General features: G+C 39.5%; 2 protein-coding genes across 4 annotated transcripts in view; one reads left to right on the plus strand and one right to left on the minus strand.

The window, feature by feature from the left end:
• The window catches only part of LOC107584908 (glutamate receptor-interacting protein 2-like), a 37,663-nt gene extending 25,579 nt beyond the window's left edge, over positions 1-12,084 (minus strand). Inside the window, exons 1-3 of the mRNA XM_016271678.1 lie at positions 11,731-12,084; positions 4,598-4,675; positions 2,336-2,471 (exon numbers count right to left, since the gene is read on the minus strand). Of these exons, the coding sequence (XP_016127164.1) occupies positions 2,336-2,471; positions 4,598-4,675; positions 11,731-11,893 (377 nt within the window). The 5' untranslated portion in view covers positions 11,894-12,084. The remainder of the gene's footprint in view (positions 1-2,335; positions 2,472-4,597; positions 4,676-11,730) is intronic.
• A 3,474-nt stretch (positions 12,085-15,558) lies between these two features.
• The window catches only part of LOC107584869 (protein SSUH2 homolog), a 22,097-nt gene continuing 16,815 nt past the window's right edge, over positions 15,559-20,840 (plus strand). Inside the window, exons 1-2 of one of the 3 annotated variants that reach the window (XM_016271628.1) lie at positions 15,559-15,771; positions 15,846-15,901. In XM_016271628.1, the coding sequence (XP_016127114.1) occupies positions 15,752-15,771; positions 15,846-15,901 (76 nt within the window). In that variant the 5' untranslated portion in view covers positions 15,559-15,751. Of the gene's footprint in view, positions 15,772-15,845; positions 15,902-16,792; positions 16,810-16,883; positions 16,940-20,840 lie in introns of those variants that run through there. The other 2 variants (XM_016271629.1, XM_016271631.1) reach the window with 2 other exon arrangements.

Below are 20,840 nucleotides of genomic sequence, written 5' to 3' on the forward strand. Positions count from 1 at the left end.
ACTCGCACATCTGCGCTAGAGCTTCAGAAACTGATAAAACCATTAGCTGTAAACTTAAATACAGGGTCATACGTTTAAATCACCTGGCTGCAAAACAAACGTTTGCAACTCTGCATTCAGCAACATGCACACACATCAGTCTTGCGGCTGCCTACAGGTCAGCGCAACCATTCAACTAAAATCTTCCTTGTGCGTGTGTGACGGAGAGAGAGCGGTCACATTAGGCCTGCATCAGCCTGTCACACTAGAGGCTGATGTGACGAAGCAGCCCACATCCTGAGGTCACACACACACACACACACACACAGGAGCAGCCCAGATCCTGAGATTAAAGAACTGTGTGAGTAAACATGGTGCACCACACACACTACACCAGAACTATTTTAGCATTACTGGGATACTATTATAGTTTTTATGAATATTTTGATTGAGTTTTTATTTTTATATTTTCCATTTTCATTTTAGTTTAAATTTTTGTATTTTTTATTCACATATTTTCTGGAAAATAAGTTGTACACACTACACCAGTGTTGATTTAGTATCATTAAGATACTATTATAGCTTTGATTAATATTTTGTATTCGTTTTTATATGGTACCGTTTTAATTTTACTTTAGGTTTTAGTAATTTTCTTGCATTTATGTCATTTTATTACCATATTTTCCAGAACATAAGTCGCACACACTACACCAATGTTATTTTACTATCATTGGCATACTATTATAGTTTTGATGAATATTTTGTTCGTTTTTAGTTTTATATTTTTCATTTTCATTTTAGTTTTAGTTTCAGTAATTTTGTTGCGTTTTTGTCATTTTTATCATTATATTGTCTGGAAAATAAGTCCCACCAGATCAAAATTGCATTGTTGAGAGAAAAAAAAAATCAGTGTATGATAACATTCTACTATTACATTGAGAAATAATGTAAAATAGCTGTAAATGGAATGTTTATCATTACATACATAACATTATAAACACTATAAATACTGTATGTATTTTAGTTTTTCTTACTCCACAACAAATCCTTTAAATTTACCAATATTCAGAACAGAACAGAAAGGAAAAATAATATAAAAGTATAAAACAGACTTATATAGTTGCATTTATTATAAACAACATTTGTCATAAATGCCACACCTACACAAATGTATTTAAAGCAAAACTGAATGTAATGGTGTGTGGCACAAATACAAATACAAAGTGTGCTTCGCTTTGCATAAAATATATTTTTGCATAAAATAAAATATATATTTTTTTGTATTTTACTTGAACATATGAAGTTTTAAGTTAAGTTTAAAGGGGGAGTACAATGCTGTTTCATGCATTCAGAGTTGTTTACACTGTTAAAGAGTCAGATTCTCATGCTAAGCATGGACAAAATAAAAAAAAACAATTTGGACGTATGACGGAGTATAGCTGTGCTAAAAATCTTGCTTCTTGAAGTGTTCTGGAACAGTGTTGTAAATACAACTTAACCACTGATTTCTAGTCGTGTCCATTTTTGGAAGACCAAACAAAGTAGTTTCGCTTTCACAACGAAACAGCATCACACACGGTGGCCTACAGTGAGCAGAGGCCGGGGTATAAAGTGAGGAACGGCGGGAGGGTTAGAGTGAACAGAGGCGCGGCCGGCGATTTCGACGAAGGAGTGTCCGGAAGGACATGTGACGACTCCGGGCTGGACTCCGCTTCGTCCACGGTGAAAGCCGATCCAGCGATCCACAGCGCGAAGTTGTAGTATTTCCTCAGCAACCAGCACAGATCAGCTCCAGGAATGAGGAAGCAGATATCGTCCTCTTTTGGAAGACCAAACAAAGTAGTTTCGCTTTCACAACGAAGCACACAGAAGTACAAAAAAAGAAACCTTTTTATTCATGTTAACCTTAAATTTTCTGCCTCTCATGATTTTCCTTCAGGGAAAAAGAACACAGTAATCTCTCAGAGATCTCTCTCAACAATCTCTCAAACGGTGCTCAGATTTGCCAGGATACCAAAGTCTGCTCTATACTAGTTTTAGTTTTTAGTTTATTTATAAAGCACAAATTAAAACAGCAAAAACTGACCAAAGTGTTGTACACTACAAGATTACATAAAAGCCACACATAACACAAAATTACAAAACATAACATCTAAGATTAGCATATTGGATTAATTAAAAGCCATTTGATTTTTAGGAGAACCAAGAGAAAGCTGATACCCCACTGAAGCATAACTGAGAGCTTAATGAAGTCGTTTGTGCTGTGAAAGAGCAACTATTGAGCAATGAAATGTTCTACTGGCAGTTGAGTCACTGATCAGCATGCATGTGTGTGTGTGTCTCATCTGTTTCTCACCGGATTGCGAGACCTCCTGGTCTTAGGTTCGACACTCTTGGCTTGCCGTCCTTGTCACAACCTCCGGAGATCGTGAGGCCGAGACTGGTGCCCTCTTTTTTAATCAGTTCCACTGTCGTCACACCTCTCTGCTCATCTGTGCATACACAAACACACACAATAAGCACACAAGCTCCAGCACACGGCCCTTCACAGCAGGTAACTCACCCGTGGGAGCTTGTGTAGCCATGCATTGTGACATGAGATTCATTTAACCATTTCATGAAGGGCAGATGGTAGTATCGCAGTCTGGTAGAATAATGTGAGTAATAAGTTGTCCAAGTCATGTAGTTAAAATGTCAAGTCATGTCCAAAGAATTGTAAAAAAATAAAAAATTAAAATAATTATTACTGATTTGTTTTGTTGTTGTTGTTGGTTTGTATATAAAGTAAAAGAATCTTTTCACATTTCACACTTGGAACCTAAAAGCGCTTCAGTTGCATTAATGTCATTCAAAAGTTTGGGGTCGATAAGATTTTTAAAATCTTTTTAAATGTAGTATCTTATACTCACCAAGGCTGCACTTATATGATCAAAAATATAGCAAAAATATAAATATTGTGAAATATTATTACAATTTAAATTAAATTTGTAATTTGAAATGTAATCTATTCCTGTGAGTCAAAGCTGTATTTTCAGCATCATTACTCCAGTCTTCAGTGTCACATGATCCTTCAGAAATCATTCTAATATGCTGATTTGCTCCTCAAGAAACTTTTCTTAATATTATCAATGTTCTTAATATTATCAATCTTTTCAATGATTTTTCATTGAAATCGTTTGTAACAATGTAAAGGTCTTTACTGTCACTTTTGATCAATTTAACATCCTTTCTGAATAAAATAATTAATATCTTTAAAAAAAACTTTCTCCAGACTTTTTAATGATATGTGTAATGATAAAATAAAAATTATGATTTTTAATTGTTTTTATTTTTACATTTATTTCTTTGTCACAAACACAATATCTCACTTATAATACACACATTTTTAAATTACCACAAATACTGTATATAATCGAAGAAAAATAGAAATACAAAAATATTTTGTATTCCAAAAATGTCCACTCATGACGTTTATGAGCACCCCTTTAAGGAGAAGATTTTTTTGGATGTAGAATCTAATTACTCTAATACTTATGACAGAATAAAGATAAATTGCTCAACAAGATTTTATGAAGAACTATATTTTTAATGCGAAGAAATTACTAAGTGTAATGGTTTAAAAAGATTTACTATTTACATAAAAGTTAAATTTCTCTCTTTGTATTATTTGTTCAATTTTATTGTTTATTATAAAACAAAATGTACTTATTTTAATATTTCGATTTTTTTTGTAACAAACAACATTCAGTTCAAGAAAACAGAATTACATAAATACTTTGTATTCTATAAATTTCCACTCATAACTGCTATGAGGACACCATTAAGGAGAATATTCTATTCAGTTTGACCAAATAAAGACAAATTATGTGCTAAGCTTTTATGATGTAGCCACTGCAATGCAAAGTATGTGCTCATTACTTCTGTTAAATCTCTACAGCATCTGATAGTGAGTGTCAGTGTGGTAAATCAGTAGAGACAAATTAACTGACATGATTCTTCACAAGCCCAACGGATAAAAAGAAAAGAACAGAGAGCGACTGAGGGTTTACAGCAGCGGTCCGAAGAAATCAAATATCAGTATTATCACAGACTCTTTACCTTAATGTACGAGACACTGTATGTGTGCTGAGACTCACAGAGCTCCTTAATAAAGAGACTCAATCTAGAGCAAAACACATTCTGATACAGCATAGTGGTGTCATGTGAAGCATTAAAGGAATAGTTCATCCAAAAATGAAAATTTGTTGAAAATTTCTCAGGCCATTGAGGATGTAGATGAGTTTGTTTCTTCATCAGAACTGATTTGCTTAAATGTAGCATTACATCACTTGCTCACCAATGGATCCTCTGCAGTGAATGGGTGCCGTCAGAATGAGAGTCCAAACAGCTGATAAAAACATCACAATAATCCATACCACTCTGTAGAGGATCCATTGGTGAGCAAGTGACTTAATGCTAAATTTCTCCAAATCTGTTTCCATGAAGAAACAAGTTCATCTACATCTTGGACGGTCTGAGGGTGTGGAAATGTTCAGCAAATGTTCATTTTTGGGTGAACTGTTAATTGAACAGCAGTTATCTGCAGGTTTCCGTTCTGTTGGTTCACATGCCAACTTACCAACAATGCTACTCCTCTTGTTGAGGCCACTGCTGTCACTTGCAGAATCTTTGCTTCCCTTTGTGTATGGGACATCATCTGAAACATGAAATTATCAAATAAATTATGACAATAAGTTACAAAGGCAGTTTACTGAATAATCAGACTTGGATTGATTGCTTTTGATAACATTTAGAATGTTGAGTGCATAACTTTATGAGTGCATAATCTTACGCGTGTCATTTATGTGTGACTGACGTTTATTAGTTTATGTAAAAACTGTGCAATCCAAATGGATGGAAATTTTATATGCAATTAAAAATTATGTAAGAGGAATTGATTCACTCCAAAAACTAAAAATGTAGGCCTAAATGTAAGTCAAATATTATTAAATATCCAATTTCATTTGGAAAGATACTTTATGGAAGTACAGGTTGCGAATACGGTTTTCAGCAACATTCAGATACTAGAATGGTCCCACTGGAGCAACCTAAAATGATGCTGAAAGCTCAAGGCTTGTCACTTAGGGGTTTTGAACTTAACATCCTTTCAGTTTCCAGTCCAGATCTAGAAAGTTCACTAGAACAGCATTTCTTTGAAAGAGAAATATTTTGTAACATTATAAATGTCTTTACTGTCACTCATCCTTGCTGAATAAAAATGTTGATTTTATTTTACAAAAAATATTACTGACCTCAAGCTGTGTTGAAATTGAAAATAATAAGAACTTGATGTAGAGGCATTTTGTGTGCTTCTCAACAAATAAAGGTCAACCAATCTCAATGTGTTAGTCATCTCCTTTTGGTCAGTGAAGATGGTTCAGCTGCCCTTTAGGCCAAAAGACTAAACAATTAAACCAACATCACCCGGACTGTTTGTTTAAATACGTCAAAGGCTCAAAACATCACACCACTGCTTTAAAACTCAACAAACAGCACATCTATGAGTATTCAGTAATTGTTATATAACTCACACACACAGCAGATTCTTTGAAAGTGACATCAGAGTAAAACTGTCACTATGGGTCATGATAACTCATTTTCCAAGTCTATTAAAACTCTGAAACTAATTTGGAGCAAAGCACTCCGACGGCCCTGGTTGTGTTGACACCAATCCTGATGTAGGTTAAACAGAATGATGTTCTAACAATGCACATGGAAGCTCAGGGCCTATTTTCAGACCTGGGATTTTATTTATAGAGGCCCCAGTGGCCCCAGTTGTCATCCCTCGCTCAGCTCTCAACAGGCTTTTTCCATTTACCAGCAGGGCTGGAGCTAAAAACCACACGGCCCAGGACAAAATGTTACAGCTGGGCCTTCTTTACCCTGGCCAAATAGGTAGACAGTTTCATAGAGGAACTGTCAGACTCTGTCCCGTGTTTTGTGCTTCCTTATGCCCTTATTTGGTTCCTTCCTGTTCCTGTCCCCATTGTGTTGAATTGATTCCATGTGCTCCCGTTTATTTCCATTGATCCCAGGTGTCTCTCGTCATCCCCTCGTCTTGTCATGTGTTTAAATAGTGTTCCCTGTTCTTAGTTCAGGGTCCGGAATTGTTCATGTCAACCTGTGCTACATGAGTTTTCCTTGATGTCATTAAAATTCTCTCAATTGATGTACTCCTCGTCTCCTTCGTTCCTCGCTCCGCACTCCTCTCAGTAGTGGAACCGTGACAGAATACCGAACCAAAACTAAAAGTAACCGGCGTCTTTTTCCCCGTGTTTGTTTTCCGCCTTTTTTAATAGTTTTTGTTTTCCCATTTTTCCCCGCGGCATGGAAACCTCCGCACGTTTCACCGCTCCGAAGACGAGCCCGTCGGCCCCGGCTCACTCAAGCCCGCTGGCCGCTGGCCGCTGGCCGCTGGCAGCTCCTCGTAAGCGCTTCCCAGTTCCTGAGTCTAGCCCAGTGAGGGCTCCTGTTCCCGAGTCTAGCCCAGTGAGGGCTCCTGTTCCCGAGTCTAGCCCAGGGAGGGCTCCAGATCCCCCGTTGAGCCCAGGGAGGGCTCCAGTCTCCGGTTATGGCCCACGGAGGGTCTCGGAGCCTGTAATCTTCCCCAAGTATTTTTTGGGGCCGCGGCCTTGGCCTCGGAGGCTGCTCTGCCATGGCCTCCTGAGCGGCCTGCTCCTCCGTGGCGCCCCGAGCTTTCAGATCCGCCAGGGTCCCGGAACGGGCGCCGCACTGGAGGCCTTCAGTCCGGTAACTCTGCTCCTAGAGGCCTCCAGAGCGCCCACCCCCCCTTCCTGTTGGATGTTGAATGGCGCGGGACGCACCTTCTGGGAGGGGGGAGTTATGTCAGACTCTGTCCCGTGTTTTGTGCTTCCTTATGCCCTTATTTGGTACCTTCCTGTTCATGTCCCCATTGTGTTGATTTGATTCCAGGTGTTCCCCGTTTATTTCCATTGATCCCAGGTATGTCTCTTCATCCCCTCGTCTTGTCATGTGTTTAAATAGTGTTCCCTGTTCTTAGTTCAGCGTCCGGTATTGTTCATGTCGATACGTGACTATACAGCTACGTGAGTTTTCCTTGATTTCATTCAAATTCTCTCGATTGATGTAATCCTCATCTCCATCGTTCCTCGCTCCGCACTCCTCTCAGTAGTGCAACCGTGACAGGAACATAGCAGACCCTATTTGTCACAGGGCCTGGGCGACAACCTGTTCAACACATTCTCTGGCAAAAATTACATTATTAATGTTTTGTTTTGAAGAAAAACATAATGCATACGACAGAAAAAGTGAAAAAGAAAGGACCAAATGTGGAAAAATGATCAACATGACTCACCACTGTTGTTGCGACCCTCTCTTCTCAAACCACACAGCATCATGGGAATATCACGATTCCATTCTGCCTCACATCAGTTTAGGAACTAGCTAAATTGACCAAACCGTTTGTTAAAGTGCACACCTGGAAATTAACATTTGACATGTGTAACTTCAGTTAGGATTCCTTAGAGAATGAATCAAGCAGACTAGATGAATCCATTCAGCGACCTCAGATAGTTTTATCTATAGCTGATCCTGTTGCACAGATGATGTTCAATCCATACAGGCAGACTACACAAATCATATAGAATTCCATTTTTTTACATTAATAAATGCAGATCAAATATATTTATTTCTGCAGGTCCATGTGAGCGACAGTCAGAGTGTAATGCGCGAATGAACGACTGAAAAAGTGTTGCATAGCTGGAACTGGATTATTCCTGAGACATTCCAGTGCCACTCCAGTTTGCTCTTTCCAAACAGCATAACGTGGTCTCCTCCGCACATGCAACTAGTCTCCAGTCAGTCATCCATAAAACACGTGTGATCCGCTTGCACAGATTCTGTCCTGGTTTTGCAGCGTGAGCCGAAGCAGATGGTAGTTTATCCAGCGATGACAGTGCTGCAGTATGGGAATGTATCTGAACGCTCCAGTGCTTCACAGAGATCAGACCCGGACAGAACACACACTCGCTCCTTCTCTCCTCTCCTCCCTCCTTTCTGCCACTCCGTCACTTCTTGAGCTTCCTGCGCTGGCTTATTAATCATCTCTGTTCACACACGCAGTCTTGCACTCTGTGCCTGAGAGTATCTTCCTACTGGCAAGCAAATGTAGATATTAAACACACACACACACACACACACACACACACAGCCAAACCCCCTCACTACTCTCTCAGCCCCCTCACGCACAAACACTTCCTCCTCCCTGTCCGTTCTCCTCTCACATGCCCCGTTTCCCTTCATTTGGCAGCTGAGCATCTAGTGCGAAACAGCCTTTGCAACATTATGCATGGTAAATGTCTTTAAACAATCCTGAAAAAAATATATCTCAGTTTCCACAAAAATATTAAGCAGCACAACTGTTTTCAACATTGATAATAATAATAATTAAAAAAAATGTTTTTGATGACCAAATCAGCATATTAGAATGATTTTTGAAGGACTACCTGACACTGAAGACTGGAATAATGATGCTGAAAAATCAGCTTTCCATCACAGAAATAAATTACATTTTAAAGTATATTAAAATAGAAAACATTTCTTTTAAATTGCAATAATATTTCCCAAAATTACCGTTTCTACTGTATTTTTGATCAAACAAATGCAGCCTTGGTGAGCAGAAGAGACATTTTACAGCCAAGCATCTAGTGTGAAACAGCCCTGGTAAATGTAGTTTCATTACCATCAAATCACAGTCATCAAAAATTAAAACAAAATGATGCACCAGATGGTAAAAGTTGCTTTGCAATGATTTGTATGGTGAAAAGCGCTGTACAAATAAACTTGACTTGACTATTTAGCACCCAAACTCTGGAATAACCTACCTAACATTGTTCGGGAGGGAGACACACTCTTGCAGTTTAAATCTAGATTAAAGACCCGTCTCTTTAACCTGGCTTACACATAACACACTAATACACTTCTAATATTCAAATCCGTTAAAGGATTTTTAAGCTGCATTAATTAGGTCAACTGGAACCGGGACACTTCTCATAACCCCCGATGTACTTGCTACATTGTTAGAAGAATGGCATCTACGCTAATATTAGTCTGTTTCTCTCTTATTCCGAGGTCACCGTAGCCACCAGATCCAGTCTGTATCCAGATCAGATGGTCACTGCAGTCACCCGGATCCAGTACATATTCAGACCAGATGGTGGATCAGCACCTAGAAAGGACCTCCACAGCCCTGAAAGACAGCGGAGACCAGGACAACTAGATGAGCCCCAGATACAGATCCTCTGTAAATACCTTGTCTCAGATGACCACCGGAACAAGACCACAGGAACCAGATGAGTCCTCTGCACAATGTGACTTTGCTGCAGCCTGAAATTGAACTGCTGGTTTTGTCTGGTCAGAGGAGAACTGGCCCCCCGACTGAGCCTGGTTTCTCCCAAGGTTTTTTCTCCATTCTGTCACCGATGGAGTTTTGGTTCCTTGCCACTGTCGCCTCTGGCTTGCTTAGTTGGGGACACTTCATTTCCAGCGATATCGTTGACTTGATTGCAAATGATTGCAAAGACACTATTTAAACTGAACTGAGCTGGATGATGACATCACTGAATTCAATGATGAACTGAAAAATTAGTGTTTACTATTATCATTTTGCATTATTGACACACTATTTTCCTAATTAATGCTGTTCAGTTGCTTTGACACAATCTGTATTGTTAAAAGCTCTATATAAATAAAGGTGACTTGACTTGACTTGACTTAATAGCACGGTACTGATATATACAAGATATAATATATAGAACATAGATGCATAGCATATTAATATATATGACTTATCTACTGTATATTATTTATAGTATTTCAACTAATACTATGGTAACACCATGACAAATCAAACATCATGGTATTGCTATGATACATGTTTAAAAAATATTTCAGTACCATGGTGTATTTCAAAGTACTAGTACCATGGTGCCAGCACTGTACTTTTTTTTCTACACACTCAGAAAAAAAGGTACAAAAGTTGTCACTGGGGCGGTACCTTTTCAAAGGGTACACTTTTGTACCTTCAAGGTTCCAATATGGACTCTTTAGGTACAAAGGTGTGCCTTTTGAAAAGGTACCTCCCCAGTGACAACTTTTGTACCTTTATTTCTGAGAGTGTAATGTTATAAATAACATGGTAGATGAATTTCAGTGCTATGATATAGATCAAAGTACCATCTGATACATCACAACATCGAGGTATTATTACTTTTTTACTCCTTTGTACTTCCATATTATTACCATGAAAAATGCTAGAACCATGGTTTGCAAACTTAACATTGATGTGAATATTATGACTTCCTACGCAACTATCTGGAATGCTTGATTCTGATTGGACAATGGTGGCATTCTGACGTTAAATAATTTTATATAATGACTACTAGTTTGTATAATTGACTGTTGTCACATTTAACTGACATACAGTATATACGTGCCCTCTTTCTTCTTACATAATATAATAATCAATATTTCATAAACATTTTCAACATAGCTACTACAAAATAAAGGATAAAAAATCCTGTTCCCCCTTGTCAGATTTTAATTAAGATATAATGACAGAACATTATCCCTTTCAAAAACAGCATTTTGTGCACTTTAGAATCAAATATATGCATCTATTCCTCATGTTGTAATCTTGTTAAAACTGGCTTTTACTATTTTATGCACAGAATGAAATCCATACACTTTACTAGCCTTTAAAGGGACAAACTAAGAGCAAGTCTGTGCAAATCTGCTCTCAGATTTCATTTTTGGGGGTTGGTGGGGCTATTTCACCCACTACTAGACTTTTGTCTTGACAGCCGCATGTGAGACGAACACCTGTCTAACCCATCAACACATTCTGTACCACACATTCTTCTCTGGTTACTGTAACACCCAAAAAAAAGCCCCTCCCCAGCAACAGATGACACACAACACATAATATACAGTCAATACACCACACTGAGAGTTTAATAACTGCAAAGCTGAATTTTCAGCATCATTACTCCAGTCTTCAGTGTCACATGATACTTCAGAAATCATTCTAATGTGATATGATAATATAATCATTTTTAAAATTTAATCTTTTTGCTAAGAAATATGCTGAAATATTACTAAAATATTCAAAGAGACAACTGTCCTTTAAAATTTACTGTATTTTGATCAAATAAATGCAGCCTTGGTGAGCATAAGAGACTAAAGACATTTAAAAAATATCTTAATTATTTAAAAATGTTGACTGGTAGTTTACATTTCAGTTTATGAGCACATATAATAATACATCTAACCAACGTGAATTTATTTTTAAGAAATATATCACATTTTAAGCAAATAAAGCGTGAAATGATTAATACAAATTCTAAATAACTGATAATCTGTAATCTAATGCGGTGAAATTAATAAGGTACAAATACTGGGGTGGTTCACTGTAAAGGACTGCAGACTATTTTTGCTGTTTTAAAAAAAATAATAATAATAATGCAAAAATAATGAGTACTGTCTTTTTTCAGACAGTCATTTTAAACTATACAGCCCCCATGTGGCTGAACACTGTTTTGCAGGTCACTTTAGCTGACATAGGACAACAGATCTTGCATTCATTTCTCAGACCCCACAGCCAAGAAAAAAAAATTACACCTGTTCAAACATCACCACACACTCACACCTTATGCACCTTCTCTTATGTCTTACCTTTAACCCTTCCTCTGATAACTCCAATCCGACATCGTAAAGAAAACGAGAACATCTTCCTCTTCCCTTTGACTCCTCCAACCAGTCCTTTCTTCATGGTCGCCCATGCAGGGACCCCGTCTGGGAGCACTTTAGGATTTAAAGAACAACTAACGTGCCACATGGCTCCTCTTTCCTTCTCCTCTGGCCCGTACCACACGGATCTTTAGCCTAGTCTTGCTTCGGGTCTCTTTCTTTCTTATCTTCCTCCTCTACCATTTCTCTTCATCCTGGAAGAGCTCTTTGTTCATTTGCTGTGGGAAATCCTGTGTCTTACTCAGATATGAAGGCTTTGAAGAAACACGGCTAATCTCATTTCACCCTCCTCAATATAACGTCATGACAATCTGGGTATGACTTAATAATAAATCCAGTTAAATATAGTGGGTAGGGCTGATAACACCGATGGGGTGCAAGTGTGTGCATTGGCTGCTCACAGATGAGACAGATGGACTGAAGTGGCCTGCTACTGAGATACAGGCTGCCTGAACCACAGGAGAGACACCACACTAACAATAAAGTACCAAAACTACTATGACAGAACCATATTTTGATTTGGATGTTTAAATACCATGGTACTGTATGTATGGTAATCATGCAATATTATGGAGGGGAGACTGGGGCTAGTTGTCACAATTTATTACTGTACTGTACTGTAGAAAGTACTGTATCTCATTCAAATTTCCAATGAATTAATTCTTTTTTGTCATATTATAGAAACTGTCAATGTGCAAATAAAAATGTCAAATATATAACATAAAGGTATAAAGTATAATTGTTTTCTTAGGACAAGGGCATTTTAATAAGGCAAGCCAGGTTGTCACATGGTTCATAATTAACTAAATGTGTTTGCCAAAACATTGGTTTCATAACACTTCTGCGGTTCCATTTGTTAACATTAGTCAATCTTCTGAAGCACATTTGCATTTATTCATCTAGCTTTTTATTTTATTTTAATTACTACTAAATTAATTTTACTCACATTTGAGGAAAACAATTTTCTTTACCATGCAGTTAAATGTTGACGGAAAACACAGTTTTCAGCTGTTGCTTGAATATTCAACGTTCATTAAAAAAAGTATTAATACATTATAAAAATCAAAAGTTGTACCCGTTCATATAATTTGGTTTAGATCCTACCTGTCCGATCGCTACTACTTTGTTCATTTAAATGGGGAGTCATCTCAAGTATCACCAGTAAAATATGGAGTGCCACAAGGATCTGTCCTAGGTCCTCTGGTATTTTCGATATACATATTGCCCCTTGGTTATATTATTAGAAAATACAGGATTAGTTTCCACTGTTATGCTGATGATACTCAACTATATATCTCAACAACAGAGATATTACTTATTGGACCAAACAACAGTACACCGAATCTCTTGGATTACAATTTGCAACTAGACATATGTACTGTTACTTCCTCTACAGTCAAAAATCTGAGTGTTATATTAGATAGCAACTTGTCTTTTGAAAATCATATTTCCCATGTTACAAAAACAGCATTCTTCCATCTTAGAAACATTGCCAAGTTACAAAACATGTTACCTGTTTCTGATGCAGAAAAGCTAGTTCATGCATTCATGACCTCTAGACTGGACTATTGCAATGCACTGCTAGCTGGCTGTCCTGCATCTTCAATAAACAAGCTACAGGTAGTCCAAAATGCAGTGACTATACTTATGGCTATACTTACCTATATAAGGCCCTTAATTGGTTAGCTCCTGCATACCTAACTAGTCTTCTACCACAATAATGCATCTCATAATCTTGTATCGCAGTTATATCTGATCAAATGCACATTATTATTCTTTAGCTTGATTTAAACAAATCAATTTTGCTTGGTTGGAACAGCAGCTACTCTGATTATGTCTCTATTTGTTTCTCTGTCTTCGTCTATACACAAGCTTCAGTCTGGATCCAGAACACCTGAGAAGAGATGATACAACCCCTCAGAGGACCTCAGATGATGCCAACCCTGAAACAACATACAGAACTACCACATTTTGCTATAAGTTTGATTGCATCATATAATAATTGCTGTTAATAGTGTTCATCGTCTGTTTTATTATGTCTTTAATTGATAACGTCTTTAATTGATTTTTCCATACATTACTTCCATATGTACATTAACTGACAGTCACCACTGATAAGCTACCACTAAATATTGTAGAAACTTAATTTGCTGTAAAGTTGCTTTGCAACGATTTGTATCGTGAAAAGCGCTGTACAAATTTGAACTGAATTGAATATAATTTAGGCTAATGGAGCTAATATGAACTAACAATGAACAGTTGCAGCTAATCTTAAAGATTAATAAATTATTTAACAAATGTATTGCTCATTGTTACTTAGTTAATGCATTAACTAACGGGAGCTTACTGTTAATCGTTACCTATTTGTTCCATATTTGCTATTTCATTAACCATTGTGTTTCATAATAAATGTACTGTTTAAATGTAGCCAAAAGCTGATAAACAGTTTCACATTGTGACAATTTATGCAATATCGTGAAAAACAATGCATCCGATTCCGCCCCCCCAAAAAATCCGCCCAATTGCTACTCAAAACTAGCCGCGTTTCGAGCAGGTCCCTTGGTAAAAATCGCATTCTGGGGGCTAAAATACACGTTATTGGGGTCGCTTCAACCCGCGGACATGAAAAACAACTGCCGGCAACAGTGATAAAGTAGCCCCCCCCCAACTGTTAGACGAAATTTACGCCCCTGAGTACAGCATAAAGAATCTATTCAGGAACTCTTAACTTTTACAGTTCGGTAAAGTTGGCAAGATATTCACAGATTCGACTTTTCCGGATCAATAACTCACGAGCACAATGTTTTACTACACAACTGACGCCTCTTTTCTTTCGCAGTGATGTAGAAAACGAGCTACAAGCGAGTTTTCCTCAAAACAAGTTTTCCTCCGCGCTGTACAAAATACATTGATATCAATGCGCTGGCGTCTGAGAGACAAGTTCGAAGGGACCGTCTGCAAAGTGTGAAACACGAAAAATGTTACTAATAAAATACTCAATAACTTCACAGTAACACACTGTAGTGTCACCAAATTCAGTTTACACATCACTGCTTTCCTGCTGGTTATACTAAAACAGATTTACACATTTTTTATGATTTTTTATTATGACAAATAGTCAATAGTCAATAACTTCATTGTAACACACTGTACAATGTACACCTTTTACACTTGTTCATGCAGCAGACGCGTTCATCCAAAAGCAAAAGCAGTTTCATTTGAAATAATCATAAAAAATATGCAAAAGCAATTATTTTCAAAATAACTTTACTTTGGTAAAACCAGCAGGAGAGCAGTGAAGTCTGAACAGAAATTTTGAGAAAGTACAGTGTGTTACAGTGACGTTATTGACTATTTTGTCCAATAACAGTGAATTTATTAAAAAAATTTTAAATCATGAAAATCCTTCAAAAGCAATTATTGTCCAAATAAGTGTTGTAGTAAAACCAGCAGGAGAGCAGTGATGTGTGAACTGAATTTGGAGAAAGTACATTGTGTCACAGTGATGTTATTGATTATTTTGTCCAATAACAATGAAGGTAATGACTTTGGTTTTTTTAAATCATAAAAATGCGTAAAAGCAATTATTTTCCAAAATAACTGTTGTAGTATAACCAGCAGGAGAGCAGTGATGTGTAAACTGAATTTGGTGACACTACAGTGTGTTACTGTGAAGTTATTGAGTATTTTATTAGTAACATTCTTCGCGTTTCGCACTTTGCAGACGGTCCCTTCGGACTCTTCAATGTATTTTGTACAGCGCGGAGGAAAGCTTGTTTTGATGAAAACTCGCTTGTAGCTCGTTTTCTACATCACTACGAAAGAAAAGAGGCGTTAATTGAGTAGTAAAAACATTTTGCTCGTGAGTTATTAATCCGGAAAAGTCGAATCTGTGAATATCTTGCCAACTTTACCGAAATCTTTTAGTTCTCACTCCGTTTGCAAAATGGAGAGACTGACTATGAGGTAAGTAAAAAAAAAAAAAAAAAAGTGGTCATGACCGATATTTACATACTGACTTCATTAAACTTCCTCTGAAGTGACTATGGAGCTAACCACGGCATCGTTAACCCGGTCTATGGATTACCAGCACCAGGTAAGAGTTTGTTGTGAAATTTACACAATCTCAGATTTCCACAGGGCGGCACCCCATGACTACTTTTTCAACGCTAAATTAGTAATATTACCAAGTTTCTGCTTAACGGTATTCAAAACAACGCTACATTTTTACATAGGAATGTATTGCTTTGTGCATAGTAGGCTACAGTTAATATGCAGTGTTAATATTTTTATTAATATTAGTATTAGTATGCAGTACTTGTTCTATAAAAATGTACAATGGCAATGCAAGTATCTGCAAAAATACCGTAGGTACAGTTATCGTTACTATACAGTATTTACAAAAAAATATGGTACTCTCGAAATTTACTATTGTACTCCGGTGTTATGGATCAATTTAAATATAATACATTTATGAAATTTGCAGACTTTATAATTCCAGGCATGCAAAGTCTATTTACAGTACATTAAATATGCACAAAATATTTGCACAAAAATGACATATGGAAATGTCCTTAGCATCTAGTCTTAACAGATTGCATACATTTATGTTTGTCTTCTTCTTCTTGGAACACACTGCTCTGGGTGTGTGTGTTCACTACTGTGTGCGTGCACTTGGATGGGTTAAACGCAGAGCACAAACTCTATAGATTCTATAGATCTATAGATTTATATGGATATGACACTAAGTAATGAACTTATGCAACTTTACACATTTACAATTACTTACTATATTATTATTTACTATTGCTCCACTAGGTCTGAAATATAAATTGTACGTTTTTAATCCCCTGGAACACACTACAAACATGATGATCTAGATTAGAACATGATGCATTGCTGTCTCTATCATAAAAACACACACACACACACACACACACACACGCGCGCACGGCCAATCTCTCCAAAAGTGTGTAATTATAAAATGGAGAGACTGACTATGAGGTAAGTAAAAAAAAAAAAAAAAAAGTGGTCATGACCGATATTTACATACTGACTTCATTAAACTTCCTCTGAAGTGACTATGGAGCTAACCACGGCATCGTTAACCCGGTCTATGGATTACCAGCACCAGGTAAGAGTTTGTTGTGAAATTTACACAATCTCAGATTTCCACAGGGCGGCACCCCATGACTACTTTTTCAACGCTAAATTAGTAATATTACCAAGTTTCTGCTTAACGGTATTCAAAACAACGCTACATTTTTACATAGGAATGTATTGCTTTGTGCATAGTAGGCTACAGTTAATATGCAGTGTTAATATTTTTATTAATATTAGTATTAGTATGCAGTACTTGTTCTATAAAAATGTACAATGGCAATGCAAGTATCTGCAAAAATACCGTAGGTACAGTTATCGTTACTATACAGTATTTACAAAAAAATATGGTACTCTCGAAATTTACTATTGTACTCCGGTGTTATGGATCAATTTAAATATAATACATTTATGAAATTTGCAGACTTTATAATTCCAGGCATGCAAAGTCTATTTACAGTACATTAAATATGCACAAAATATTTGCACAAAAATGACATATGGAAATGTCCTTAGCATCTAGTCTTAACAGATTGCATACATTTATGTTTGTCTTCTTCTTCTTGGAACACACTGCTCTGGGTGTGTGTGTTCACTACTGTGTGCGTGCACTTGGATGGGTTAAACGCAGAGCACAAACTCTATAGATTCTATAGATCTATAGATTTATATGGATATGACACTAAGTAATGAACTTATGCAACTTTACACATTTACAATTACTTACTATATTATTATTTACTATTGCTCCACTAGGTCTGAAATATAAATTGTACGTTTTTAATCCCCTGGAACACACTACAAACATGATGATCTAGATTAGAACATGATGCATTGCATGTCTGTGTCATAATTAAATAATTAAACAATTTTGGAGAAAGTGTGTTTTTTTTTTACATAAAAAAAACGTTTTTGTTGTTTTTTTGTTTGTTTGTTTACATTCTTCCTTTAACGGACATTAATATAAGACGATACTGCAAAAACAGTTTACTGTCAAGCTGTTATATTCCTGTTATATATTGTCCAACATTCCTAATTTTTCTGTCATTAATTTTATTTCATATGTTGGTATTAATTCAGTGTTTATAATGCTAACACTTGAACTTAAAATATTTTCAACTGAAACTGACATGGTTTTTTTGGTCGACAGCTTATAAAAACGTAGTTCTGTTTTTTTTTTAGCTTGTTTACTGTACACCTTGTCACATAGCAGCTTTTAGGCATTGCTCTGTTTTTTGTTATAAGTCAGAAATGAGAAGGGAAGGCAACTTCCCGCAATAGAAAGTCAACTGAGAGCGTTGGATTGTTTTGTTTGGCGTGGTTTTCAGATTATGATGCGTGTCACTCTGTCTCTATTGGCTGCTCCATGACATGCTTTACTTCCGCATTCCTCAGTTCCTATGGAAGCCAAAGGGAGTGTCGCAACTCTTGTTTCTCAATGGCTCTGGCTGCACTCAAGTGAAAGACGTGTTCCCTTTCAGTCGGTCACTCTCGATGTCAAGTCGGATGACCGACGAATTGGGATCTCGCTTAGAGAGACCAATCTACTTCGAGTGTAAACTAAACGAGCCAGCTGCCGCTGATCACAGCGTGAGTATAAGTAGGCAGCAGATGCAGTGCATATTCAGCTTTTCGCTTCGGAGCCGAGCGATCACATCGTTCTGCTCCTGACTACTCTACTGAGAGAAGAAGACTGAACGAGTTCAGCGCGCTCTTGGAGAGCTCTTCGTGTTGGCGGTACGGCGCTTCAGCGGTGGTGGTTTCCCATGTCGAGTGGGTTGCACACATCAGGCTGCACTACCCCCTGTTTGTGTTGCATGTGATCATCTCCCCTGTGCGCCTCAGGATGCTAAAAGAGCTTATTCCCTAAAAGAGCAATTTCGGGTGCGTCTTTTTAAAGACGACGTTGCGTGGCAAACTTGATGTTACGTCTTTGTAAAGACGATGTGGGTCTTGCTATAGACAACGTATCACCCGGGCATTTCTGGATGCGGTCATTACCTGGCGCTGGGTGATGGTCACGATCGCTGCCTCACGTGCCTGGACATCTAGCACGCTGCGGTGGCGTTTGTGGATGTGTCATCTTCTCATTGTGGGAAGATGATCATCTCGGAGTCACAGGCCAAGCTCCGTTTCCTCAAGGGGCGGAGTTCCGTTACCTCTGCCTTGATCTAGTTCTCCTCATGGCGGCAGCCAGGCGGGGGCTACTTCAGGCAGTAGCGCGGGCGGTCTGAGGCACTCTGCAGCCAGTTGAGCTGCCAATAGAACGTGCTGGGCCCTCTACAAGGAGTGTACCAGCCGTATCCTTTGGCGCTCCTCCCCATGACCGGATGTCGATCGCTGCATTGTAGGGTGAGCCAGAGCTTTCTGGAGAGGAAGATTCGGCTGCGCTGCTCTCCTCCGGGACTGTAGCAATGCCTGAATCGGATCCGGAAATAACGGCTATGCTTTCCCGGGCCGCCGTAGGGGTAGGGCTCGAGTGGAGACTTCCACCATGTCCCAAGCCCTCAAGGTTGGATGATTGGTTCTTCGGGGTGGTCCGCACTGGTTCTCAGCTCCCCGCCTTGGGGCCTTTCTTCCCGGAAGTGCATGAGGGGCTCACCAGGTCATGGATGGCACCTTTTACTGCCGGAAACTGATCTGCTGGTTCCTCCTCCCTCACCACCCTCGACGGTGGTGCAGCTAGGGGGTATACAGGGGTCCCCCCGGTGGAGCGGTCGGTTGCGATGCAAGTGTGTCCTAATACCGCCTCCACCCGGCAGGGCGAACCGTGCCTCCCCTCCCAGGTCTGTAGGTACTCGACTGGCCAGCGATGCTTATACGGCCTGTGGAGAAGCTGCCTCCGCCTTATACGCTACGGCGTTACTGCAGGTTCTTCAGGCTAAGGCACTGAGGGACCTGCACGAGGGTGGTCACGACCCAGAAGTTCTCAAAGAACTCCGCACTGCTACGTGCTACGGACCACAAGCGACGAAGGTCACTGCACTGTCTCTGGGTCGTGCGATGTCCACTATGGTGGTCCAGAAGTGCCAAAACTGGCTGTGTCTGGTCGATATGAGGGACGCCGACAAAGTTCAGTTCCTTAATGCCCCTGTGTCCCAGACTGGTCTCTTCGGCGATGCGGTCGAGAGCCTGGCCCAGCAGCTCTCGGCTGTACAGAAGCAGACTGCGGCATCCACCCATCCGCCGGCCACAGCGCCCCAGCCTGCTCATCGCCAAGGGCGGCCCCCTGCGTCCGCCCCCCCCGCTCCCGCACTGCATCCGCTCCGGCAAGCGGCGCCGTGAAACTGGGCGTAGGCAGGCCGCCCCACCCGTCCGGGCCCCCGTCAAATCTGGCGGTGAGCAAAAGAGCAAGAGGCCCCGGGACGGGCGACCCAGAGAGGGAGGAAGCTGCTCTCAGGGGTTGGTGAAGGCACCTCTCCCTCCCCCGGAGGAGGGCCCGGGTGGAGAATCTGGAAAATCTCGACAAAAAAGAGGTTTTCTCTGTCCCTGGGTGGGGACCACGCTCATCCTCCTCCTTCGCAAGCTGGCAGCAGTGGGCGGTTCGAGAGAGTCAACGAAGGCCCTACTCACGCACCCTCTGCCAACCTGTAGAACCAGGTAAGCGTTGCACCGCACACTGAGACCCTTCTTCGGTCTGCTCACAAGCCGCCTGAGTTGGGTCCCTGCGTTCCACTTCGCTGCCCCACTGCAGGTATGGCAGTGGTTCCGTTGGTCCCACTTGGTGCCTGGCTAGAGCTACCCAGCCCGTCTCGCTGGTTGCTACGGTCCATCAGCCTCGGCTATGCGATTCAGTTCGCCTGGCGTCCCCCCAAGTTCAGTGGCATCCACTTCACAACAGTGAAGGCGGCCGATGGTCCTGTCTTGCGGGCGGAGGTCGCAGTCCTACTGGCGAAGGATGCAATAGAGCCGGTCCCTCCAGCCGATATGAAGAC

This window comes from Sinocyclocheilus grahami, unplaced genomic scaffold, assembly GCF_001515645.1.
Source record: "Sinocyclocheilus grahami isolate Dianchi unplaced genomic scaffold, SAMN03320097.WGS_v1.1 scaffold64.1, whole genome shotgun sequence".
Classification (NCBI taxonomy): domain Eukaryota; kingdom Metazoa; phylum Chordata; class Actinopteri; order Cypriniformes; family Cyprinidae; genus Sinocyclocheilus; species Sinocyclocheilus grahami.